Source organism: Oryx dammah, unplaced genomic scaffold (assembly GCF_014754425.2).
Source record: "Oryx dammah isolate SB20612 unplaced genomic scaffold, SCBI_Odam_1.1 HiC_scaffold_29, whole genome shotgun sequence".
NCBI classification, from domain to species: domain Eukaryota; kingdom Metazoa; phylum Chordata; class Mammalia; order Artiodactyla; family Bovidae; genus Oryx; species Oryx dammah.
Genome location: NW_024070213.1, coordinates 4,380,296 through 4,406,570, shown reverse-complemented (window position 1 = coordinate 4,406,570; position 26,275 = coordinate 4,380,296). Strand labels below are relative to the sequence as shown.

The window sequence follows — 26,275 nt, the reverse complement described above, 5'->3', positions numbered from 1 at the left end:
GAGGAGCCGTGTGGAAGTGTGCCCGGAAGCCCCCTAGCAGCAGGAGGGTCGGCTGGGAGGTGAGAGACCCAGACCCACCAGTAACTGGATCCCTAGGTGCCTTGGACCCCTTGTGCCGGATGAGACCCATTCCAGGCCATTCAAGACTTTCTGTTGGGTCCCTGTTTTTACAGGTTAGACTGGGAATAGCAGGCCCTTCATTGGCTATTGTGAGAAGCATTGTGCTAGGAGCTTTTAATGTATTCTTGCTTAGTGCTTGTAGCAAACCCAGACGTGGGCTCCTGAGGGCACTTTCCAAAGAAACTAGTTTGGGCAGGCGAGGTTTCTTCCAGCAAGTAAGTGGAGTTGGGAATCTGTGTCCAGGAGGACACTGTGAAACTTAAGGATCAAAATGATCGAGGAAAAAAATGTATTTTGCGTCTATGTAACCTTGTTTTTGGTGATTTAGGAAATCACTACTAAGGCATTAACACAGTAAACTAATTTAGAGTAAGGTTCATATTTTTAAAATATAGTTCTGAGTTATTCACTTAGCTTATTTATAAGAGGTGTCTCTGTTAAAGAAAACTATTACAAAGACTAAGTTATCCATCAAAATGGTTTTCTTGCGCTGGCAACATGTCGTGGAAACTACTAAAGACGCTGAGTGCAGGTACTGTCTAGAAAGGAAGAGTGTGCTGCAGCCACGCTGGCCCTGCTTCCGGTGCTCAGCTGAATGGCCGGGCTGGGGCAGTGGTTCTGCAGGGTGGTCCTGAGGGCAGCGGCAGCAACACCAACACCAACACCCAGGGCCCTGACGGAATCACGCTTGGGGGCCCACCCTGCACCTGCCGAAGCAGAGGCTGATGTCGTTCGCATACTATAGAATTCTCCTTTTTAATGTATACAGCCCAGCTGTTTCTAGTCTATGCACCGAGCTGCACACCCATCACCACTGTTAGCAATAATTCCAGAACATTTTATCACCAGCCGTCTGGATTTTAACAGCTGTTTCGGACTCATGTCAAATTTGAGGACCAGTGGGCTACATCTGTGTTCCTTTATGACTCTTGTTTCAAGATAACCTATAAAATGCCCTTTTGGTACAATGATCATCATAGCTGCCTGGAACTACACCAGCCTTTGTACATGTCTCAGTCCAGCTTCACTGCACCTGGGAAGGTAGGTGGCGGTTCTTCACAGTTCAGAAAACCCCAAGGAGATGGAGCCTGTTGGCGGAACAGCCACATGGGGCTCCCTGCAGTGTGTCTTGAAGGTATGTGCGTGCCCGTTAAAGGACCAAGCTTCACTGGTTTCTGAAACTGTCTAAAATCTCTTTAACAAAGTGGTTTATTGAAAATATAATCAACGTATAAAATAGGGAACTAAGAGAACCTACTGTTTAGCACAGGTCACCTAAATGGGAAAGAAAATCTATAAAGAGTGGAAATGTGTACACGTGTTAACTGATTCTCTTTACAGCAGAAATACAACATTGTAAAGCAAGTATACTCCAATAAAAATTAATTTAAAAAATATATAATCACTAGTTTACTAAAAACCATGATGCTTCAAATGGAGCAGTCTCATTGTTTTATTAAAATCAGGTTCCTTAACCCACAAACAGGAAAAAAGTGTCTTCTTAAGCCTTTTGGCTTACGTGGAGGCCAAGTCAGGAGAGAACTGAATAAAGCTGTAAGCAAAGGAAAAGACATCTTCTGTCTGATCATCCCCAAAACAAATATTTTCCTTCCTCATAGAAGTTTTCCAACTGTCCTGTCATTTTAACAATCGAGCGTAGAGTACAGGGTGTTTACACATTCAACATATTGTATATATACAATGAACCGTGGTACTGTATGCATGATTATACATTTACCCCTCCTCCCGGCAGAAAATTCCCCAAGGTTTTCCCTTCCAGTCAACATTTTTCTTTTCTAAGCTAGGGCATGACAGTGGTTCCTAAAGCGCATCTATGTCAGAGTGAGAGAATGGAGACAGGTAGCCTTCGAGAGCAGGCAGTTAGTAGGGGTGCAGCTACCACAGGCAGCTTCCAAGGTAGAGACTTTCTCAATAAAGTCAACAAGAAAGGCTGACTGGCTGAAGAGGAAGTCCTCTCCTACCCACTAAACTGCCTCCTCTTTAAGCACCGTCTGCACATCTTCCTAGGTACAGGCTGCCCTTGGTGACACCAGTTCTGAGGATCCTGGCTTGTGTTTCTAATGCAGTGACTTTCTAGGAGATGTCATTTGAAGTGATGACCCTATTTCCTGATTGTGTTCCTCCCAACTGCCCCCACCCCCACCTTTTGTTGTCACTTTCTGTGGTGTCTTAGGCCTTTTGCCCATGACCTCATGACATCAGAGATCACCTAACCGTGGAAAGAAAGAGCCCGCTGCCTGAGCAGTTTCCTTCCACAGAACCTACAGGTGGCGGCGCTGGTGGAGTTGGCCTGTGGGGGCTGTGAACATTCTCAGTGTCTACCTGACAGCTACGAGGCAACAGAGAGCCACAGTCCAAAAACCACCTTCCAGACCAGTAGCTTGTTGGGAGCCTGCCAGCACTTGAACCTGGGACTCCTGACTTTTACTCTAGTCTTTTTCCCACGTCTCTTAGGGCCTTTTAAGAGGTTCTCTAGCAAAAGCTTGGGAAATTTTATAGCTGAAAGGGTATATACTGCTTTATAGGGGCCGAAAGCCGAACCTAAAGCATATCTGTGATTTCATTCTGCAAATACAGCATCTGAGCACATTCCAGCTGCTGGCCTCCAGACCTCTCTGCCAACTCCCAGGCCTGCCAAAGCTGGGGCGTGCCTTGTCATTCAGTAGAGTAACTTGTATGAAAGCTCCAAAGGTTAAGACATCTCGGGGGGGAAAAAAGATTCAATCAGCAAGTTAACACATTGAAGTAGTATCCGTATTTAATCCGAAACACCCATTAGAGAAAAAAATAATGGTACAGATTCAATAGAGAAGAAATAAATAATACCCCAACATGCAAATCAACTTTCAAAAGAAATGCAAAGTCATAAAGCACAGCTAACAGCCAACGACAATTACTGCTTAGAAATTATTCCTATTGTGTGTGGAAGATGGTTAATCCCGAAGCCGTTGACAGTGCTTATGGAAATATCACCAACAGATCCTAATACAGTCAAAGTATGCCGTCGTGTTTCTGCTAAAATAGACTTTGTAGAAATCATTTTAATTGAGCCTCAAAGTCGTGAAAAACCTCCACAGGTTTTCTTTGCAGGTTTACATATCGTCACACATAGAATCCGTTTGGAGACCATAAAAGATTACTATTTACACCTAAATCGCCCAACCTTCAGGAAGTGGGGAAATGAGAGACTGGATGCCCGCAGCCGAGCTGGAGCATCCCTGTGGGTTTTGACCTGCTGAGCTCAGGGCTGGAGCCGCAGCCGCAAAGATGCCCGCCTGCCTCGGGCAGGGTAGCAAACTGTAAACACAAATGCCTGCACGAGGCCGGCCGCCTCCGCTCCCGAGGCTCTGCCAGCCATGGACTCTGAACCCAACCCCGGGCCACCTGGTGTTCAAGGGACCCGGCTTCCATGCGGTACCCCGGGGCTCAGACGAAGGAAGGGCTGCAGGGCTCCTTTCTATCCATGGCCATGTCAGCGCCCAGTCAGTCCGTGAGCAGGGACAAGGGAAAGAAGCCACGGTGCCCCCAGCACCCAGCTCCTGGGAGGATGGGGCGGGACTCTGGCCGGAGAGGAGCCCTGTCCAAAGGACGGCTGATGCCCCCAGACGCTGCTTCACCCCGGCTCTGGGGCCCGACCTGGGCCAGCATCGCATCCCTGCTGGAGTCTGTCCCACTAGGGCGGATACCTTTCAAAGAGAAACAGCTCTGCTTTCTGATACTCAGGAGAGAAAAGGCCTGAACAGGAATAATCCATGAACTGTCAAAAGACACTTGGCTTTTGAAACTAAATTCCAGCTACACTGGAAAACTGCACAGAATTATCAGAGCGGAATCTACTACCATGGTGTCAGTTGACAGTTTTATCTGTAAATCTTAAAAATTTGGCCAGCAACTTAAAATGCCTGTATTATGATAATGGCAAATATGTTTTTCAAATGTTGGTCATTAGACAATAGTAACTGCATAGGGACTTCCTCTGGAATGTCTTTTAACAGAAAAAAAGTGATGTTTTCACATGATTCTTCCAAAATGTTTACTGACTAGTTTATGTGATTAAAATAGCAAAAAGAAATCCTGGTTTGATTCTAGCTAGATTCTTTGAAAAAAAAAAAAACAAGATCACGTCAGGAACATGCCTTTCTGTCATTAGCATCTTTGGTAGAAACCTAGTTGATTTCTGACGCTTTGCTCACAGTCCTTGAAAAGCCCAAATGTTAGCAAGGCTCTGACTCACCAGAAAACCCACACTATCTCCAAGTTGACTGGCTATAGAATACTTTGCTTGTCTTTGACAACTTCTCTGTTACCTAATGTTTTAAATGATATTTGTTTTAAATAATATTCTTTTGAAGTAACAAGGCTCAGTTGTTTTCACAGACAACTGAGAATTGCTCCTATCAGACATTGGGATGGAGACTAAACGCAGCCTGAACCCTCAGGCGCTGGGAGATGCAAACAGGGATCACAGGGGCTGGCCGGACTGTAGGACCAAGACGTTTCACTGGAAAGAAGGGAACTTCCTTACTAATGTCCTTCAAAAGCTTAAAGGTTACAGGCTTCTTCAAAGGAACCCCGGACTTGAATTCCAGTTCCCACACTCTCTGGCCGCCTCCATGTTACATAAGTCAGGCATGTTCCTGGAAAATGAAAGATGGCCTTACAGGACGTGAGGCGTGGCCACACCTAGATGCCCCAGGACGTTGGAGGCCCGGTTCCAGCTGTCACATGCCTCTCTGTGACTCTGTTACTGAAGTCACTTGGGACTGAAAAAAGCAAAACTCAGAAGAACGGCTTACTGCCTAGTGACCAAACGCCTCTACGCTTGTTTAGATCAAGTGTCAGAAGTACCCCGGGGAGGGTTTAAGACCGAGAAAGCTCAGCTCCTGTGTCTGTCCTGGGGCGGCAGATCTGTGTCCACTGGGGCTGGACGCCTGGGCTGTGCTCCTGTCGTCCGGCTCGCTGTCCAGTCTCGGGCAGCTCACCTAGCCTCTCTGTGGCTGCCTCCTCGTCTCTAAGACGGGGGTGATGATGGTACCTAAATGTCTAGCATAGTGCCTGCATATGCCAGGGACTCCTCAACGGTGGGTATGAAATAGCCAAACCATGCTATGCGTCTGTTCATGTGCTTTACGAGTGAGGTGTGATAGCTATCCCCTGGCCCTCATTTCTAAGATCTGCAAAGCACGCATACAACCTTCCTGCAGTTGGCCCTCAGTTACCCTACGAGGTGTCTTAACAGGGAAGCCTATTCCTGGCCCCAGTGGGAGGCCCCTCCTCCGGCTCCTCACCGCCAACAAGGAGGGCCCTGCACTTGCACGTGTGCTGAACGACCTCACCCCCGGGAGATGAGTCAGGACTGCATTTCTCCCAAGGTCGGGGCCCAGAGCCTTCAGATCCCAGAAAACCAGGAAGGAAAGGAGCCCAGGGAACACTCAATCCCCGTCTCAGGATCATGGCCAGGTTCCCGGCTCCCTGAAGCTCTGCTCCAGCGCTCTGGGGCTGGAAGACGCAGCTTTGGCACATCAGATGGTCAAACCGTGCGAGGAGCTGAGATGCAGCCGAACATGGGTGAGCTGGGCACTGTCAGAGGAGGCGAGAATGTTCGCCCTGACCCCACTGCTAGCCTTCTTGGCCCGGGTGACAGGGTTGGGATGGGTGGGGAGGGGGAGGAAAGCATTCCTATGCCCCAACACCTGAGCTGAGCTATGCGGAATGACTGGCCATCTCATCCTGACCTGCTCGTGCGCTGGAACCCTGGAGACTTCAGTGAGGTAGGTGGTATCAGCCCCATTCACAGGTGGGCAAACTGAGGCAGAATGAAATGCAGTAGCTCGCTTTTAATAACAGCATACAAAATCTGGAGAAGCCCCAAAGGAGTCCCCCGTTTCCCGGAGCTCGAAGCAAACCCCTGGAGCGCAAAGGACAGAAATGGACGGGAACATGAGCCCCTCCTCCTTCCCCTCTCCTCCCACAGGGGTTCACTAACCACACACCAGGGACCCTTCCGATACCCCTGAGGGTGCGCACAGAGCAGCAGAGACCCAGCTGACAGCTTATCCTGTGGGAAACAGCAAGAGTGACGTTTCTACTCCCAGGGAGGCTCGTGGTGGTTCTGAGAGGAGCACGGTGTGTCCCCGCAGATGGAAACCTTCCATCCAAGCTGGAAGGAGGCCTGACCAGCCCCGGGCCACGGGGAAGCCAATGCCTCTTTGCCTCAGTGACTGGCCTGAGAGGTGGGACCGGCACACCCAGTCAAAGAAAATGAGCTCCAGGAAAGCAGGGAAGACGAGACGCTCCAGCCCCTGCCCTGGCCCCAGAGGACGGAGGCTCAGCCTGGAACCTTTCTGGGAGGACGTCACCCCACGGCGCATCATCCACCCTTCCGGCGGGAGACCCCACCCTTCTCCTGTCTGGGTACGACCCCTCCCTCCTGCCCTCAAGACCCCAATCCTGCGGGTCACGCCAGCCGAGGTGCAGACAGGTCGTCTCCAGGTTGGAGGTGTGTGTATGTGGGTGATGCTCTTTGGCTGGAAGCAAAGGCCATTCTGGCGGGACGAGGGCCGGTCTTGAGCCGGGCACGGGGTGAGGTATTCCCAGCCCAGGGCAGAGCCAGCAGACGGCCGTGCTCCCTGTGGAAACCCATCTAAAGACGACCGCGGGGAAGCCGGGAGGACAGACGATCGGGACTGACTCCTTGGATCAGCATCACCACATCTTAAACCAGTTTTCCTTGAGCGCTGGACACGTGGCGCGGCTCCAGCCAGGTGGTCTCCCTGCTGTCTGCTGGGAGGTGAGCGTCGGGTCCACGGGCTGGCCGCTGGCCGCTCCCTCGCTCTCTTGCGGCCTACTGGCGGGTCTGCTCCTCGGGGTGCAGAGGATCCCCCCAGAGACAGGCTGAGGGTGGTGGGTGGGCGGGCGCGGGGGCCGGAGCAGGGCCAGCGGGGACGAGGAGGAGGCACTTCAGTTTGGGCTGGTGTTCGTGGGGCCGGCCCTGGCCCCGGGAGGCGAGCGGCCCCGCCTGGCCCCGGCTCCGGTGCTGGGCGGTCCCGCAGGACCCCAGTGGCGGTGGGCAGGTAGGCACTTAGCAGTACCCCAGGACTGGGCAGGGCTGGGGGCTCCGCGCGGGCTCCGCACACGGCTAGGTCATCAGGATGGGCTTCTGCCGAACTTCCAGGATGTCTAGGGCGGCAGGAGGGGGCGTGGAGGAGACAGGGCAGGGTGACCCTCCTGTGCTCGCGGAGGAGCACGGGGGCCGTCCCGGTGCTCCATCTGTGAGGGAAGCCCCCAAGGCGCTCTTCCAGCCCTCGGGGACCCGCGGGACTGGGCTCGCCCTCCTTCTGGACAGGAACCGGCAACGAGCGCGCCTGGGGCGGCTGCACCACGGGGCAAGGGCTCGGGGCTCGGGGCTCACACAGGCAGCCTGACTCCGGAGCCACGGCCCCGCGGGCCCTCCAGCACGAGCTCCACCTGCCCTTCGAGTAGCATGCGCGTGCTGAGGGTCTGAAGCCCCTCTGGGGGCAGGCATGGGCACCTGAGCACTGCCCACAGGAGTACCTTTTAGGGGCCATGGTTCCCCCAGAGGTCCCACCCCAAAGTCAGAGTTACCTGTTAAAATCCGATGCAGCGGCAAAGTGACGTAGGTTAGGTGTGCATAGAGAAGGAAGTTCCCGTCTGCCCTGTTCAGCTTCAGCCAGGACCCGACCAGGGAGCGCCCCGTGCCCGACAGGGAGCGAGACCGCAGGTTGGTGGCGTTGTGCAGGTCGGCTGCAGCGGAGACGGCACATCAGGCCTGGGCCGCGGGAGCGGAGCATGACTCCTACCCAGGTGACCCCTCCCCGGCCCAGCTCGACCTCCGACCCGACTGACCCTCCTCCTGACTGCCCTGCTGTGGTGCCCAGCCACCTCTGCCTTCCAGCCTGGTCCCCCCGTCGGGGCTCTCCCTGATGCCCCCACTCCGGTCCTGGAGCGCCTCCCCTGTGGGCCCGGGCCTGTCACTGTGCAGGACCCTGTGGCTGCCCCGCTCCAGTCCTCTCCCCGGAGGGGCACGGGGGGTACAGCTGGGGTGACCTAGCACCATCACCCAGCTGGTGGGCTGCCCGGGGAGGCAGGTGGGCGCTATGGATGCTTTCCCGCTGGTCTGGAAGGAGCCCAGGAGGGCGGTGCTGCCCAAGCCCACTCGAGAGCAGCTCAAGGCCCAGGCTGGGGTCTGTGGCCCCAGCCAGGGTCTCTTCCAGCAGGCCCTCTGCCTCGGTCCTGCCGATCAGGACCCTCTAAGCTCTTCCAACGGCCTCCTGCCACCCCTCTGATAAACACAGCCCTGCCCTTACCGCTCCCACGGCAGGGCCCACGCGGGGCAGAGAGGGGAGCAGGGAGGCCTGAGGACCGAGCGGATGCGATCAAGGACCGCAGAGACGCCTGGTGGAGATGCCCAGGAGGCCGCTGGACAGACGGGCCCGGGCTCGGGGAGGAGGGCAGGTGAGCCCCGAGGGACACCCCACTGGAGGCGGCAGGGCCGCAGGGCACCTCACAGAGGGAGGGAACAGCACACGCTCGTGCCCAGAGCCCTCCCCTTGCAGCCCCTGAAATCAGGTGCCAAGTGCCGGCCACGCTGAGCCGGGGCTGGGGGTTCCCCTCGGTGGCCATCTGCTATCTGTCCACAGCTCCACCCCCGCACAGGACGGGCTGGCACACGCTCCCCTGGCTCTCTGAATGTGCAGAAGGGAGTGAGGAGGCCCCGGGGGTCCGGGGGGCAGGGGGGAGCAGCAGGGTCACCTCCCCCGTCGTCTTCCCGGAAGAATTCCTCGCTGTCGTTGGCCGAGTGAGACTTCTTCATCTCTGCAATCCGGTTCCGGGGCCCCTTCCTCTTGAGGGATGGGGAGAAGAAGGCAGGCCGGTTGTTCCGCTCAGGGGTTGGGGGTGTGCTGAAGGAGGTCACCTGGGAACAAGGAGCATGTCACCAGGGCGGCCCGCCGACCTGGGGGGGCCCGGCGCCCACCCGTCTCTCGCCCACAAAGTGTGGCTGGCCTGGGGCTCGGTGGGCGCTGGCCACCAGCTCCACCCTGGGAAGAACCCGGCTGCCCTCCTGGGGCCTCAACCACTGGCCAGGGGTCATCCGAGCACAGAGCAAGCCTGGCTGCTGACGTGGGTCGAGCACCCTCTAGACGCCAAATCTACCGAACCTTCCCGACCACCCTCGACGTGAGAACCGGCTGAGGCAGGACAGCCACCCTGGCGGGGCCAAGGTCACCCAGCAGACGGTGCCCACGCTGGGGCTGCACCCCAGGGCTTCTGCCCCTAAGGCCATGCTCTTTCCTTTAATTTCTTCTCCTGGCTTTTATCCCCTGTCCCCTCTCTCCCCCAGCGTCCTTCCACAGAAGTGCAGTGGTCAAACAATCCACCCCTCCATCTCCCGCTCTCCTCTCTTCTAACCACACTGCCCATCACCAACCATTCTCCACACCTACTCAGGGGAGCACATGACTGGGGTCCCTGCCCTCAAGGGGCTCACAGTCTTCCAGCGGGGGCGAGAGACCCAAAAGTTGACAACCACAGACTGCATGTTGGTTGTTAAAGACAGAAAAAAAAAAAAGGAAGCACAAGATACAGGTGAGCACAGAGGCAAAAGGAATCAACAGCCTGGGAAATCACGAAAGGCTTCCCGGAGGAGACGCCGCTCGAGCTGGGTCTTGAAGGGCGAGTAGGAGTTCGCTAGGTGAAGAAGGGGGGGAAGGGCGTTCCAGGCAGAGGGAACGTGGCCCATCTCCTCCCTCCTCCCCATGCAAACAAGAGTCTGAGGAACAAGGCGAGCTGGGACTGAAACTTCAGGAGCCCCGTCAGCCTCCTCGTCACGGCTCCGACGTCCACCAGAGTCCCGGCGGCCGCTGGGCTCCGGACGGTCCTCCCACAAGCCGGGGAAGGTTTTTAGAAGATAGAAAAACAAACACCAGAAACCACAATACACAGTCTCCATTTGTCATGCGCTGGTTACAAACGACGCCTCTGGGAAAGGGGGGCGCAAGCGGTAGCGAGGACAGAGGCGGGGGTGCCTGAGCAGTGCTGGGAGGACCCTGGCAGGCCCCTCCTTTGACTCTAGGTTCCCCCTGCTGCTGTGGGCCAGGGGCTTTCCCAGGCACTGTCTCCTCCACCCGCCATGGCCACCCTGGGAGAGAAAGAGCAGCACCCCCATTTGACAGATGGGAAGATGAAGGTCCGGACGGGTCCAGTAGCCTCTCTGTCGGCAAGCACGCGGCCAGAACTGGCACCCAGGTTTGTCTGGCCCGAGCCCAGCCCACTTCTTCACAAGGGCTGTTACACACACATTTGTTAGCCTCAGTGGGCACCTGAGGACCAAGTGGGATTAGGCTCCTTATTGCAGAGACAAACTGTCTCTGTTCCCAACACAAAAGAGGCCTCTGCCCAGAAGTCTCACTCATCATCACAGAAAGAGAGCGTTTGTTGTTTCTGCTCTGCTTACAAAACACATTCACTGCAGGAAACTCAAAGCAGAAAAAAAAAAAGAGATAACAAGAGAAAGAAAAGTGCCACCTGACTGCCTGGAGGGCGTGTGATGGTGAGCTTACAGAGTGAAAGGCAGAGTGCACGCGGCTTCCTGACCGCGGGCACGCCAGCGGGGACGCAGGACCCACACGCTCGGGGGCCGTTTCTCCAGGCAGATGCCCCAGCCGGCCCCACCCCTGGTGGGGCCCCTGATGCCCTGGCTCCTGAGTCCCCAACACCTCAGGAGGTGGGTGTGTGTTCACCCCATTTCCGGGTGAGCAAGCTGAGGCTCAGAGAGGAGAGACCTGTCCCAGCTCACGAGAGCAACAGCACCCGGTCTGCGGCCCACCCCGCAGCCCCTCCTGGAGACGCCTGGGGGGGCGCACTCCTCCTTCAAGACCCCCGGTCTCCTCTGGAGCCCCCAACGTGGGCAACGCAGCTGACGGGCTGGGTATTTTCTTCTGCCTGAGCCCTGACCCCGCCTACCACCCCAGAGGCTCTGGGAATAAGGCTGCCATTGAGCTCAGCTTCCCGGCCTCAGGGAGGGACAGTGGCCTAGAAAGGGCTCAGAGGCTCAGTGCTGTTGAGTGAGCCACATGGCAGGGGGCAGTGCAAGGAACCCCGGCAGGCCTGGGGCTGCCCAGCTCTGCAGACAGGAAGGCTCGGACCCGCCCACGGCTGCGGCGGCCACCAGCAGTTCCAGTGCCCAGCATCTGGTTGGCAAGCAGCCCCAGTAGAGACCAGCCGGGGGGCCCCAGGGTCTTGAGGCTCCGGCCAACCCTCCTGGAGCTCATCCATCATTGTCCCCACCTCACCCCCTGGAAAGGCCGCTCGGGTGCCCACCCTCGCCCAGCAGGTCCACCAAGGCAGGCTCTGGGACCCCGCTGGCTGAGCCCTGCCACCGTGGCAGCTCAGGGCCCAGGCACTAACCTGCTGTGTGACCCTGGGCCAGTCACCTGCCGTCTCTGAACCTCGGCCTCCTCCCCAGAAGGGTGGGGACCATGACACCTACCTCACCAGGGGTGGGGGGCAGGAAGGACCAGGGAGGCGGTGGGAGGTGGGCCTCAGGGAGGGGCAGAGGCCCTCCCTGAGCTGCGCAGCCTTACCCGCTCGTGCATGGGTGAAGCCGGGCTAGAGTCCTCTTCGGTCCCACAGGGGGACGTGTCACCTGTGGACACACGGCTGACCGCCATCTCGGCATGGCCCTTGCCCTGGGGCCCCTTCATGCGCACAAACTCCATGTTGCTGTACTTGTAGAAGCCGAACGACATCTTCTGGGCCATGCGGGCCGCCACGCTTACCTGCGGGAGGGCGGGCGAGGGCGCAGAGTCAGGCAGGCGGGGATGCCCGGTCCCTGGGGGCTCCAGCAGCCAGGGGGACCCTCCCTCAAGAAGCCCCTGAGGGCTGCCAGCTCCACTCTGGGGAGACCCAGCCCTGGCTGACCCGGGCTTGCCCACAAGGCGGGGGCGGTGCCGGGACCCTCCCAACCCTGTCTGACACCCTAGATGGTGGGACCAAGGCCGCCTCCCCATCCCCTGCCCCGGGATCCAGAGAGGACACCCCGGGGCAGTGTTCAGCAGCAGGAGGGCACTTGTCCACCTGGACTCCTCTCCTCTCAGTCCCATCTGTCCGGGACCACTAGTCCCAGGAGGGTATTCCCAGGAAAAGCACCACGTGACCCAGGCCCCAGCTGCCTAGGAGGGGCACTGGGAGCGCTGCAGGAGCTCTGGCGCGGGGCAGGTACACCAGAGCTGGGCGAGGGCAGAGGGGGCCTCCTGGGCCCGGCCCACCCTGCACTCACGCGGTTGTCATACACCTTCTTGAGCGCCTCGTAGCGGATGGAGCCCTGAAAGATGACCCCCTGGAACGTGTCGGTCTTGTCGCTGGCCACCAGCTCCACGCAGACCATCTCCCCTTCCCCCACGGTCATGTCGCTGAACACCTGGGGAGGTGGGGCGCGAAGCGGACACGGGGATGGCACCGGTCGGCTGCCCCCCCGCCCCCGGCACGGCTCCCAGCCCCACCCCGCCCTGCTCCTTGACCCAGGGAGGGCTGCTTGGGCCCTTTACAGGTGAGAACACTGGGCCACAGATGTGAAGGCTTTTGCCCAAGGCCCCCAGGCCTGCCACCACTCCACGGGGACCCACACAGCAAGGACAGCCCACCCGTGGGCAGGGGCAGCATCTACAAGGGGCCGAGGTCATAAGTGACTCTGGGACCGGAAGAGGATGCGCCCCCCCCACCCAGTGTCCACTGGAGGGACACCAGGAAGTAGAACAGTTCACAGGGACTGTCTGGCCCGCTTTCGAGTGTCTTCTATACCCTCAGCTATGGGTGCACAGCCCACCCGCCTCAGCCCTGCTGCAGCCGTCAGGGCCTGTGCCTGGGCACCAGCTCAGAAGCCGCACAGCCTGCCTGCCTGCGGCGGGGGCGACCGCCTGCAAGGGACTGGACAGTAAGCCCCCGCCAGAGTCACTGCCCATGGCGTGAGGCAGGGGGCCGTGTGCAGGCTGAGCTCTGAGGTCGTCCAGACTGCAGCTTCAATCTCAGCTCCGCTGTGGACGAGCTGTGTGAGTCTGGAGAGGGCGCTCACCTCCCTGACCTGAGATGCTCAAGACGCCAACCAAATCGAGAATCAACTTGCAGCCCACGCTCCACCCTTCATGAGTGCTCCAGGGGCCCCCCCATCCCCCTAACCCACCCCCACCCCAGCCCTCACTGCGGGTGGGGGGAACAGCTCCACTGCCCAGACCTGGACAGGAGCTGGCAGGGTCGCCAGGGGGCGCAGCTGGCTTCCCAGCACCCTGCGTTTCCCAGTCGAGTGAGCTGCCCCGGGCCCCAGTTTTGTAACTTCCGGTGCCCCACCCATCACAGCATCCTAGGATCCCAGGTGTGGAGGTCTCATTTAGGGTTCAAGGGTGGTAATAACCATCCCTCCTGCCCGGGCAGCGATCTGCAGGACTTGATGACGCCTCCTCCCACGCATGAACTCTCTGATCTTTCAACCCTGATGCCCATTTTACAGATGAGAACACTGAGGCTTGGAGCCCGGTGAACTCATTTGCCCTGAGTCAAGGAAGCAGCAGGGAGAGCAGGAGCCCAGCCCTGCCCCTACCTCCTTCCTGAAGGCATGTGAGGCCTGGGGGGTGACTAGGGGGGAAGGGTCACATCCCCTGACACAGGTAGCCAGACCAAGACAGAGCCCCCACCTCCTCGAAGCTGTCGATCATGAAGAAGATGTTGGGGTAGCTGATCTTGGACTCCTCCCCTTTGCTGTCCATGGGGTGCTTACTGGGGGACGCAAACACTTGCTGGAAGAAAAATAGATTGGAGGGGGCTGAGTGAAACCCCCACCGTGCCCTGCACCCGGACCGGAGCCACGCGCTGGGGTGGGGTGTGCCGAAAGGCGCAGATCGCCGGGGTCCCAGGGTCCCAGGGCCCCAGGAGCCGCTGGGGCAGGAGCCGTTGGGAGGCAGGACCTGCTTCAGGACTCCTGAGCTGGACCCAGGCCCCCGGGGCTGCAGGGCAATTCTGGGATCAGCCTCCCCGCGGGGCAGGGCAGCGGGAGGGGGACCCCGGGCGCCCGCGGGCTCACCTGGGACCTCTTCCTGTGGATGTGGATGTCCCCGCCGTCAGCTCGCGTGCACACAGCACAGGTCACCATGTAGTCCAGCTATAAGGCATGCGGACAGGGGAGTGCAGGGCTCCGCTGTGCCCCGGGGCCTTCGAGCACCCCGCCCCCACCGCCAGGAGCCCTGCGCACGGCGCCCAGTACCTTCTGCAGGATGAGGTTCAGGCAGACGCTCTCCTCCCAGTCGATGTCCGGGTCTCCGAGGCCCGGCAGCTTCTTGGAGTCCCGCCGGTACACCTCCACCTCCACCTCGGGCTCGGCCTCAGCCAGCTGCGAGGCCCAGGGCAGAGGTGAGTCCCGGCCTCCCCACCCCCCGCCCCGGGGGGCATCCTCTCCTCCCTGGCCCCTCCCACGAGGGGCGTGGGCTCCAATCTCCCTCCTGGGTTCTCTGGCTTCACGACACCGGGGGTTCATTAAGAAGCCAGCCTCCCACCGAGGTGGTCCCTAGGGCCTCCCAGCAGGGCGGGGGGATCCCAGCATCCCGGCCCAGCCCACAGGCGGCCCGTCCAGCTAGCCACCCTCTACAGCAGCTGAGCAAGCGGGAGGCCCTCGGGTTGCTACGGCAACTGGGTACCGGCTAGGCGGCCGGATGAGGAGGGGGCGGGAGGCGGCCGGGCTTGCCGCAGAGAGCCCGCAGAGAGCCCGCAGTGCGCAGGCCCTGCAGCAGCGCCCACAGCGCGCCGGCCAGGGGCTTTCCTTTCTGCTCTTCGCAGCAGAGGCGGGCTGGGAGGCTGCGTGGGAGCAGCTGTGTGATCTCCCTCCTCCCCCGCCCCGTCCAGACCCGTGGGGTCTCCCCCACCACGCGGCCCGCCTGCCGCCTTCCAGACACCGCAGACCCACCCCGGCGGGGCCTGTCGTGCGTGTGCTGGCTCACCCCTCCCTTCAAATGTCCTCTGTCCACCGTCATCCCCTCGCTCTGACCTACAACATTCCGGCCAGACGCCGCCGCCTCCTCTCTGTGGGTCCCCAGCCACCCCATTCTTCCCACCATCACAGCACCAATCGTTCCACGTGCCACTGGCCACCCTGTGGGTCCCAGCAGGCCAGGCCAGGGGCAGGGGGGCGGGGGAGTGCTCCCTGAGGCCCCAGCCAAGGTTGAGTCATCCTGTGCTCCCAGTGCTGGGAGAGAAGGGCCTGCAGAGGGCTCAGGGCAGAGGTGCGATGGAATGTTCCAGCACGCACACAGCTAGACTGCCACACGCTCCCAAACTCGGGCTCCCCTCACTGACCTTGTCAACACGGCCCCACCCCAACCTCCAGGGGACCTCACACACAGCCTCAGGCCTCCGGCTCCGAAACCACTCAGGCCTGAGTCCAGGGTTCTCTCCCCGAGAGAGCCCAGCCGCTCTGGGAACCCACAGAGCTGACCCCTCCTGAGCCCCGCCTGCTCACTGGAGCAGTCAAGGCCTGATCGGCTAAGAAAACCCTGACCAGAGCCGGGGCCTCTCCAGGCACCAACATTCAAAGCACGACCACGTCTCAGGTGCACGCAGTGCTTACTGTGGCCTCTGCCTCAACACACTGCCTTTCAACAACCACCAAGAATTTGCAAAAAAAAAAATCTGCAACTTAAACTTCAGCAGACGGTCAGGCCCACCTGCCCCTCCGCCGGGACCATCTCTCCCCTTCCTTGAAGACCCGCCTCACTCAGGCGGCCTCCGCTGACCACTCCCCTGCCTTCTGGTCACTGTAGGGACCCACACTGTCGGCCCCGCGTGATGCACTTCAGGGTCCCGGCGTCCACTGGCCCCAGTGACAACCCGGTCACACGGCCAGCCGCTGCAGACTCCAGACGGCCATCAGAGCACCCTGGCCCACCCCCAGGTCTTCCCGCCTGTCATGCGCCCCGACCGGACCAGCCATTTGGCTGCAGGCACGCAGGCCACCATGTCTCCTTTGCAGCAGGCACCCACCAGGCCTGTCTGTTTGCAGAAAACCCGTCCTGCAAGATCAGGCTCAAAGAGCAGGCACAGGGCAGGGAAGGCATGAGCCCCAGCCACCGAGCCCCGGCCACCAAGCCCCAGCCCGGGGTCACAAGCGCTGGGGCAGGCAAGCTGCAAAGACCTGTCTCCACTGCCCGAGGCGCTTTTGTGTTTAAATGAAAACATCGTCTTTGTATGTTTGGCATACAGGTTGCTTCAACATTTTACAAAACACTAAATAAAGCTTCTGAAAGACATGCAAAGTTTCGACAAACTGAAATTTAGTGGATTAAACTCTCTTCTGTAAAAAGGGGATAACAGCCCTTGTCCTGTCCAGTTGTGGGAAGACATGGGAGATGGGAGAGGCAGAGAGCTGAGCCCCCTGTTGGGGGTGAGGTGAGGGCTTGGGGGCTGGCAGGCATCACCACCATCACCACCATCACCACCATCACCAAGCCAGGTCACCTGCCCGTGGCCAGGCTGGACCCAGCCTCCGAGGTCAACATCTTCGCTCTCCTGTTTACTTACTAAGGATGAGATGCCGGCCAGACCACCCAGCCTCTGGATGTGTCGCCTCCAAGGCACTGTAGCGATACTCATTGCTGCCTGCTGGGCTCACCTGTGTGGCCATCCCCGCCCAGCTCCTGGCACCTGGCAGGCACTGAATGAACAGCGCGTTCCCCTCCTAACGCGTGGAGGACTGCAGGCCCCCCGGCCCACAAGCCTGCGGACCCCGCTGTGGGCGGGGGGAGCCCGGGGCGCTCACCTTCCGCCCATCCAGGGCGCCCTCGCTGCCCGTGAACGCCAGCTTCCGGCGCACGTAAAAGAGCATGTCGTCCTGGCGCGGGGCCCACTTCTCCATGAAGTAGGTGGAGAACATCCACGTCCAGAAGACGATGCGGTCGTCCTTGAAGCACCCTGCACAAGGAGGCCAGAGGGGATTGGGGGGGGGGGCACCTGTGAGGGACCTGGGCCGAGCCCTGGCCCCCTCCCTGCCCCCTGCAGACCTCCGCGATGTGAGGAGCCCCCTTCCCCTCATGCCCCAGCCCCCACGGGGCACCCGCAGAGGCCCAAGGGTACCTCCCCAGAAGGCCCCGAGCCCTCCACCCAGCGGCGCGGCCCCGAGCCCCACAGCACCGCAGACTCCAGCCCCAGGATGAATCAGCAGCATCGCGCGGGGAAGGGAAGCCTGCAGGCTGTCTGGCTGGGAGCCCCAAGGGCTCAGGAGGGGAGATCCACCCGGCCGGCACCTCCCTCCCCACCCCCACCCCGGGAATCTGACTTAAAGGGACAGCTGCCCCTCTGCCTGGTGGCTCAGCTGTAGGCAGGAGGCAGGCAGCCTTCCAGCACGTCAGGCTGACTCTGATTCTTATTACCAACAGCATTTCTTCCTGATACCTAGATCGTTATGGTCCTCTTTCCCACGCAAGGAGGGAAAAAGCCCACAGGCTCCGGTAGGACGGCTGAGAGTTTCCGCTCCAGCTCTGCACTAGCTGTGTGACCACGGGCCAACCCAGGGACCTCTCTGATCCCCAGGTTCCTGGGTGTGAAAGCAGACACCACAGATGTGACTGGCCCACGGGACCTAAAGAAGGTGGGCGTCTGGACAGACCTGATGAAACCACAAGATGTGCTGCAGAGCTACTGCTTAGAAACCCAAGATACTGAATTGTTGCTGGTTTCCTTCCCTTGGCTCTCAGAGCGACGCATTTGTCTTCTGGAACCCCTGGAGGCGGGACCCTCGGGGCGGATATGGGGCTGCTCATGTCCTCACAGGTGGAGGACACCAGGGGTGGAGGGGGGCGGGGTGGGGGCAGGCTCAGCCCTCAGGCCCTGGAATTCTAAACACCCTGGCCCTGTTTACATCAGCTCTCCGACACAGGCTCCCACCCTCTGCGCCCAGGGGGTCCGCAGCCCACCCACACCCACACCCTGGCTGGCTCCCACGTAAGGAAAACAGAAGGGGGTCTCATCAGTCAGGGGCCCAGGCCGGCGAGCCTGATCAAGACAAAGGTCACCCATCAGCTTCGGGGGCAAAGGCCAGGAGAGACCCCCGGACTGACCACTGTGACAACAGGCAGCGCCCAACTCACACCCCTAAAGCCCCCTGCACAAAATCAAGCGGGGTGGGCCGCGTTCCTCCTAACAAAACAAGAACTCTCCCAGGACAGTTTACTCTCAGCTCCTTCTGAGCCCCCAGCCCAGCAGAAGGCCTTCTAGACTCAACGCTCCAAGACTGCCCACACCCACTGCTTCCAGGTCCCTCAGGGGTGGGGGCTACGGCAGCTGCTGTGGTCTCCACAAGCAGTGGGTCAGGGCTCCGAACCCCATCACCTGCCACAGTGAGTCAAGTTCACCATCCACGTCACTCAGGCTCAAGCACACCCCACCTCGGGTCATCTCTTTATTCTGCAAGCAGGAGCCTGGTGGTACCCACGGCACCAGGTGGGCAGCAACTGTTCTTCCTGCAGTTGCCAGGCAGAGCCGTGCGGGACGTCTCACTGAACTTTGCCCACAGCCTGTTGCTGCGGCTGCCTGGTTTCACAAGAGAAGAGACTGACTCTCAGGAGTCAGAAAAAGGGGCCCAAGATCCCAGAGCTAGAAACTGCTGAGTCCTCAGACCTGTCAGACCACACACACGCACACACTCAGGCTCTCGGAAAATGCAATGCGATGGACCCAGATAATGAATGCAAAGCGCTTGGCAGGCAGCTGGCAGCCCCACGTTCTGACAAGGGAAGGTCCTTGGGTTTGGGGGTGGAGGTGGGGGTCCTGCGTGCAGCACTGGAGTGCTGGAGATGGCACAAAATACATGCCAATGTACTCTCCAGGGTTCCGCGTGCCGCTGGGCCTGGCCCAGCAGGTCCACACAAGGGGTCCCATTTCCCTGCTGTAAACGCTGAGCTATCGCTTTCTTCACAGCCCATCTGGCCCAGTTAGCAAGGGAGGCTGCGGCACGCTGCCTGCCCGTGTCTCCCCCGACACAGGGGCTCCTGGGGTCCAGCCCAAAGGTCACCCTGCGCCGGTGCCCCCATCCTCGACGGGCCGCTCCCGAACCACCGGCCCACCGCCTCGATGCTTCTCCCGGAAACTGCTGGAGCCCCGCAGGCGCCACCCCCAGGCCCGTCCCCTCCCGGGGTGGCGGGGGCAGCTCCCCTGGACTGCATCCATGGCTCCGCCCCCCACATCACAGCTACAGGGTCTGCATTTAAAGTCAGCTCCTGTCCCCCCTTCAAACCTTCCCATGGAATTCAGCATGAAAGCCAAAGTTCTGAGAAAACTCCCCGTGACAGCCCCTCCCCTCGCCACTCACCAGCCCTGCTGGCCTCCTGGGGATGCCCGCCCCTCTGCCCCGGGGCCTTTGCACAGGCGGCTCTCCTGCCTTTCCGCTGCAGCTCAGATGGCTCTCCGGGCTTCAGGGACCGCTTCAGGCCCCACAGTAAACGTGCTGGAGGTGCTCCCCTCCCACCCCACCTTGTTTCACCGCCGTCACTACGTCTGGGGTTTCACGACAGGCCCCCGCTGCACAGACGCCTCCCAGGAGTAGGGACCTGCCTGGATGACCATCCGAGTATAGTGCCCAAAACAGAGCCAGGCACACAGCAGGCACTCAATAAATGCTGCGTGAATAAACGGATTGGCCCAACTTAACAGGAGACGAGCTCAGGGAGGTAGGTGCCTTGCCCAGGTGCCCACAGCACGGATGCGGCCTAGCCACCGTCCACCCAAGGCCTGGGTGCCCCACGCAGGACACGGGGCGAACATCCCCTTTTCTTTCAATCACAAGGGCCCTGACCCAAGAAAAACCTTCAAAGAAGCCCCAAGACCACACACAACACAAGGGCCGAAACCCCCCTGACTCAGATCACCCAGGGCTCAAAGTGGTGACTCCACGGGCAGGTGGGCCAGCCACCCGCTGAGAAGGCACCTGGGCACCCAGACAGGGCCCTCCCCACCCATCTTCCTGAGCATCTGCAGCCCCTGCCTGCCCCACAGGTGCAGGTGGGGAGACCCAGCAGTAACCTCTGAAAGGAACAAGGGGCTGGCAGTTCGTTGTGGACATCACACGGATGTTATCACTAGCGTATTACTATTTCAGTAATGATGACAAACTCAGGAGGAAGAAAACTACTCTGTCGGGGAGTCCCCTCGTACCCACCTGTCACCGGTGAGACGCCAGAACCACTGCCAAGAGTGGCTGTGGGCGCCATACCCAGAGACGCAGGCAGGACAGACAGGTGGGACAATCAGGCAGAGGCCAGACCAGGGACACTCAGGATAAAGCAAGAAGAGAGATCGCGAAAGTCAAGACCCGCCTGCCACCCTGAACACTCAAAATTCCCCTTATGCCCAAGAGAGGCACAGCTGAAATCAAAGGGAACATGAAAACCAGGGGAGCACAAGTCACAATAAATAACTGTCTGTATATAAAGAATTCACAGCGTAGCAAGTTACGAAGGAAAATGCGCAAGAACGCAATAGATAAATGAGCAAAATACCCAAACAGGTAACTACCGAAAAGGAAACAGACCCACTTGGCAAAATGTGGGAAAATATTAATCTCACTAGCAATTAAAAAAAAATCACACTGAAAGAACAAGTTGTCATTTTTAAGAAGGCAAATTTGCCTTTTATAAAAATACCAGGGGACTTCCCTGGTGGTCCAGTGGTTAAAAATCCACCTGGGGACATGGGGTTAGTCCCTGGTCCGGGAACTAAGACCCCCACCTGCTGCGAGGCAACCAAGCCCGCCTGCCACAACTACTGAGGCTCGGGGGCACAGCCCGTGTCTGCAACAGGAGAAACCTGTGCCCTGCAACTGCGGAGTAACCCCCGCCCGCCGCAACAGGAAGAGCTCTTGCACAGCTACAAAGAGCCACGCGGCCAAAAAAATAGAAAGAAAAGAAAAAACAATCACTTAGGAAAATGGCAGATTTTGTAAAGCTAAACGTGTATTTACCGGTGTTTCAGCCGTCTCCAGGTACTTAGCTAAGAGATGCAAGCAGGTGTCTGCACAGACACCGGTACACAAACGTTCACAGATGCTGTGTTCCTAAATAAACCCAAACTGGGAACCAGGAGGAGACGCATATGGAACGGGGCGTAGCCACTCGGTGGCCTGTTACTGGCGATGAGAACAGACTACCGATCGACACAGCACCGAGGATAAAAGTCAGAGACAGGAAAACAGTGGCACACTGAAAGGCCACGTTCACAGGATGCTTCAGCAAAGGCTAAACTGGAGGCACAGACAGCAGACTGGCAGCCCCGGACGCGCTGTGCCATCAAAACTCGCCCACTTACTTACTTGACACGGACTTTATTTGACATAAACCATACTCCGGTAAAGTTGAGAAAAAGCTATGATGACCAAAGCTGGCAAGAACACTTTGAACTGGGAGCTCTCATGAGAGAACAAAAATTACTGTGTCCTCTGTGGAAGGCAAACGAGCATCTTCCCGCTTATGTGACTCTACTTATGGCAAAGAAAAAAATGGGAAAGAAGTGCCTTATGCATAAAGACATTCCATATGTATTAATGACAGCAAATAATACAGCAGTAGTCATAACAGTAAGGAGAAAAAGAAAATAATATTCAGTAATCACTCGCGCTTAAATCTCGGTAGACTGCGCTGTGTGTACTAAAGCGAATCGCCATCACGCTTTTAGGGATGCTGTGAAGACGCGCAGACAAGACAGGCGTGACACGGAAGGCATGTGCCACAGCGCCTGGTCACAGAGCAGACGCTCACACCCTGACCACAGCTGCTACACCACATGGAGCCCCGGGCACACACACCGGACGGACACGTACGCCTGATGGAAACAGGCACCCCTGACGGAGACAGGTACGCATGACGGAGGCACGCACCCCGACGGAGACAGGTACCCCCGATGGAGACACGAACACGAAACACGTACACTTGATGGAAACACGTACACTCGATGGAAACATGTACCCCTGATGGAACACGTACCCCTGACGGAAACAAGTACGTATGACAGAGGCACATACCCACGACGGAGACAGGTACCCCCGAGGGAAACACAAACACGAAACACGTACACCTGATGGAAACACATGCCCCTGATGGAGCACGTACCCCTGACGGAAACAGGTACATATGACGGAGGCACGTACCCCTGACGGAGACATGTACACCCAACGGAGACACGAACACGAAACACGTACACTCGATGGAAACACGTACCCCTGATGGAACACGTATCCCTGATGGAAACAGGCACCCCTGACGGAGACACATACGCCTGATGGAGACACGAACACGAAACACGTACACTTGATGGAAACACGTACACCTGAATGGCAGGAGCTGCTGAACCTCACAGGACATATGCTTGCTTTTTATTTTTTTTTTTCACTTTTAATACTTTTAATAGTAAGTATTTTTTGTCCATGAATGCATGACTTCTGATGAGTGTCATAAAGCTCATTAAAGAGAGAGAGGGAGACAAGGGTGGGAGAAGGGACTCCCTGTTTTCAGAGGGAGCAGAAGAGGGAGGGAGGGGAGACAGTCCAAGTCCAGAACTAGGAAGGGTCAAGGTCAGAGTCAAGGTCACACTGGCAGAGGCGCAGCGCAGTGTTAGGCTTTGCAGCCAGACCACCTGAGCTCAGGTCCTGGCTCTCTGCTCCTCCCCATCTGGGTGATCGGTTCACTGAACCCCTGGGGACCCCAGAGAGTCCGTCAGAGGGGTCTAACCTGCCACTCTCCCGGAACCAGCAGTGAGGTCGGGGGTGGGGAGAGGGGCCATTATGGAAAGTCATCTGCACGCTGTAAAGCTCTGTCCACGTGTATATTTGGGGGCGGGCCTCTGCACTGCTGCCCTGCACATCTGGCTTGCTCCGATGAGGTGATGACTCCCCAGCCGGCCAGTGTCCCTGAACCACGCGATGTGCTAATCGTATGAACAGACACAGGGTGGCTGGCCCCGTGTGGCCAGTGCTGTGGAACTGGTGCCGGCTCTTTCTCTTACAGGTGAGCCCCTCTCTCGCTGCGTCCTGTCCCAAGGCCTGTCCACCAAAACGGACCTTGGGTCAGAAGCCCCGGGAGCCGCCAAGCCAGCAGAGCTCCCTCAACTCCAGGGCTCTGTCCAGCCCAAGGTCAGCAGGCCTCCGGCCCCAGAATCCACTCAGCCCCAGACGCGGAGCAGCACCACGGACAGCTCCGCGCCCACCACCGCCTTCCCTGTGGGGCCGGGGTCCTCCCCAGTTCTAATCCACGGTGACTGTGGTGGTAGCTCTCGTCTATCAAGTGGCCACAGACGCTGTTGGCAAATACGGAGCCACTGCTCCTACAGAAACACAGGGCTGGGCTCCTGCAAGCCTCTGGTTGCGTTTTCATCGAATGACCTACACACTATCTGGTGTTATGTGTGTATATACAGTTGGGCCATTAACACTGAGCTCCAGGCCACCAGCACTCTAACTCGTGCGAGTGAAGCTTATCTAACATGTATATAAGGCACATCTCAGCCTTCTTTTGCTCAGGACTACACACTTCAGAGTTACGCTCGGGGGCCACTTCAAATAGCAAAATCAGCACCAAAAAGCACAACATGCAAATACGTGGGACAAATAGACCCCAAGGATGAGATGACTGGATGGCATCACCACCTCAGTGGACATGAGTGTGAGCAAACTCCGGGAGACAGTGAAGGACAGGAAGGCCTGGTGTGCTGCGGTCCATGGGGTCACAAAGAATCAACCCCGACTGAGCGACTGAACAACCAAAAAGACCACAGAAAGGATGAGCTGAGACGAGGAGGCAGGCGTCACCTTGGTGAACCTCAGCTGGGACCATGCACCCTAGGTGACTCAAAGTTTCCCACCACTTTGCACACACCTGCAATTAACCACAGAAGCACCCAAGGTACTGACTCTGTGGTGACGGATACATTTCAGTGAGTAGCTAAATCCGTAAATATAGAATCCATGAATAAGGAGCAAGGGCCGTATCACAAAGTCTGGGATCTGCCAGCTCCAAATGGGACTATGGGATCCAGCCTCCCCCTCTGCCTGCAGTGAGTGATCTGCTTTCATAAGTCACCGTCTTTGAAGACGTCTCCGTCTGGAGAGTCCTTTATAGACTAGTGGCTTTGGGGAAGCGTGGAAGAGGGCACGCCGCTGTGCAAGGTCTGAACCTGAGCCACCTGTGCCCAGCTCCCCGCTCTCCTGCCACCTGGCCACAGACTGTCCACGTCACTCTGCAGGACACGGAATGGGGTACGTAACCATGCCAACAGCTCAACAGTACTGACAGTGGCGACGGCTCACACTTGCCCTGCATCTACAGCTTATGGGGCTTCCCAGCTGGCGCTAGAGGCAAAGAACCCGCCTGCCAATGCGGGAGACCTAACAGATGAGGGTTCGATCCCTGGGTCAGGAAGATCCCCTGGAGGAGGGCATGGCAACCCACTCCAGTACTCTTGCCTGGAGAATCCCATGGACAGAGGAGTCTGGTGGGCTATAGCCCATGGGGTCGCGTGGAGTCGGACACGACTGAAGCAACTTAGCATGCACTACAGTTTAAAGTCCATTCCCCTGTGACCTCTCCAGATCGCCATGGCAACTTGATAAGGTGGGATCAGTTCAGTTCAGTCACTCAGTCATGTCTGATGCTTTGCGACACCATGGACCGCAGCATGCCAGGCCTCCCTGTCCATCACCAACTCCCGGAGTTTACTCAAACTCGTGTCTGTTGAGTCGGTGATGCCGTCCAACCATCTCATCCTCTGTCGTCCCCTTCTCCTCCTGGCCTCAATCTTTCCCAGCATCAGGGTCTTTTCAAATGAGTCAGCTCTTCACATCAGGTGGCCAAAGTATTGGAGTTTCAGCTTCAGCATCAGTCCTTCCAATGAATATTCAGGACTGATTTCCTTTAGGATGGACTGGTTGGATCTCCTTGCAGACCAAGGGACTCTCGAGAGTCTTCTCCAACACCACACTTCAAAAGCATCAATTCTTCGCCACTCAGCTTTCTTTATAGTCACACTCTCACATCCATACATGACTACTGGAAAAACCATAGCCTTGACCAGATGGACCTTTGTTGGCAATGTAATATCACTGCTTTTTAATATGCTGTCTAGATCAGTCATAACTTTCCGTCCAAGGAGTAAGTGTCTTTTAATTTCATGGATGCAGTCACCATCTGCAGGGATTTTGGAGCCTCCCAAAATAAAGTCTGTCACTGTTTCCACTGTTTCCCCACTTATTTCCCATGAAGTGATGGGGCCGGATGCCATGATCTTCGTTTTCTGAATGTTGAGCTTTAAGCCAACTTTTTCACTCTCCTCTTTCACTTTTATCAAGAGGGTCTTTAATTCTTCTTCACTTTCTGCCATCAGGGTGGTGTCATCTGCATAGCTGAGGTTATTGATATTTCTCCCAGCAATCTTGATTCCAGCTTGTGCTTCATCCAGCCCAGTGTTTCTCATGATGTACTCTGCATAGAATTTAAATAAGCAGGGTGACAATATACAGCCTTGATGTACTCGTTTCCTATTTGGAACCAGTCTGTCGTTCCATGTTGCTTCTAACTGATAAGGTGGGATAACCTGAGCTTAAAAAATCCTCAGGCTTCAGTTTAAAGATAAGGCCACAGAAGCTTGGGAATCCAGTAGCTCAAGAGCTTCTGAGGCTCAAACCCAGCCCCTCCTACTCTTTCCAAGACCCCAGGCCTGGGGTCTTCCAGCCACTGTATAATGAGGACACTGAAGGGTCGCTGGTGAGCAACCAAGAAATCAACTCAGGCTTCCAAACCTTCCCACTGCACATCTGAGCCCCCAGGAGCTCTGTCCTACAGCCTCCCTGGAGATTAGAGCTAACCCCTGGTGCTCACAATGGTAACAGGTGCCTCCTCAACAGTCGATGGATGAACGTGCCATTGCTACTATTAATATCTTGGAATTATCTCTCACTAACCAGAGCTTTGGAATAGTCATGAACTGGATTTCAGGAGGCATTCCTTGAAAACCACCCCAGTCCTTCTGCAGACCAGTAAACCAAACAGGTGAAACAAGCTATGGTAACTCAGTACTTAAAACAGTTTACAGCCGTTAA

At 57.6% G+C, this 26,275-nt stretch overlaps 1 protein-coding gene across 1 annotated transcript in view; it reads right to left on the bottom strand.

Annotated features, from left to right (window-relative positions):
* Nucleotides 1-2,873: 2,873 nt before the first annotated feature.
* KIAA0930 (KIAA0930 ortholog) overlaps nucleotides 2,874-26,275 on the bottom strand; it is a 42,331-nt gene continuing 18,929 nt past the window's right edge. The window contains exons 2-10 of the mRNA XM_040234560.1: nucleotides 16,958-17,109; nucleotides 14,414-14,539; nucleotides 14,234-14,311; nucleotides 13,848-13,949; nucleotides 12,440-12,580; nucleotides 11,745-11,939; nucleotides 8,914-9,076; nucleotides 7,747-7,905; nucleotides 2,874-7,320 (exon numbers count right to left, since the gene is read on the bottom strand). Of these exons, the coding sequence (XP_040090494.1) occupies nucleotides 7,280-7,320; nucleotides 7,747-7,905; nucleotides 8,914-9,076; nucleotides 11,745-11,939; nucleotides 12,440-12,580; nucleotides 13,848-13,949; nucleotides 14,234-14,311; nucleotides 14,414-14,539; nucleotides 16,958-17,109 (1,157 nt within the window). The 3' untranslated portion in view covers nucleotides 2,874-7,279. The remainder of the gene's footprint in view (nucleotides 7,321-7,746; nucleotides 7,906-8,913; nucleotides 9,077-11,744; nucleotides 11,940-12,439; nucleotides 12,581-13,847; nucleotides 13,950-14,233; nucleotides 14,312-14,413; nucleotides 14,540-16,957; nucleotides 17,110-26,275) is intronic.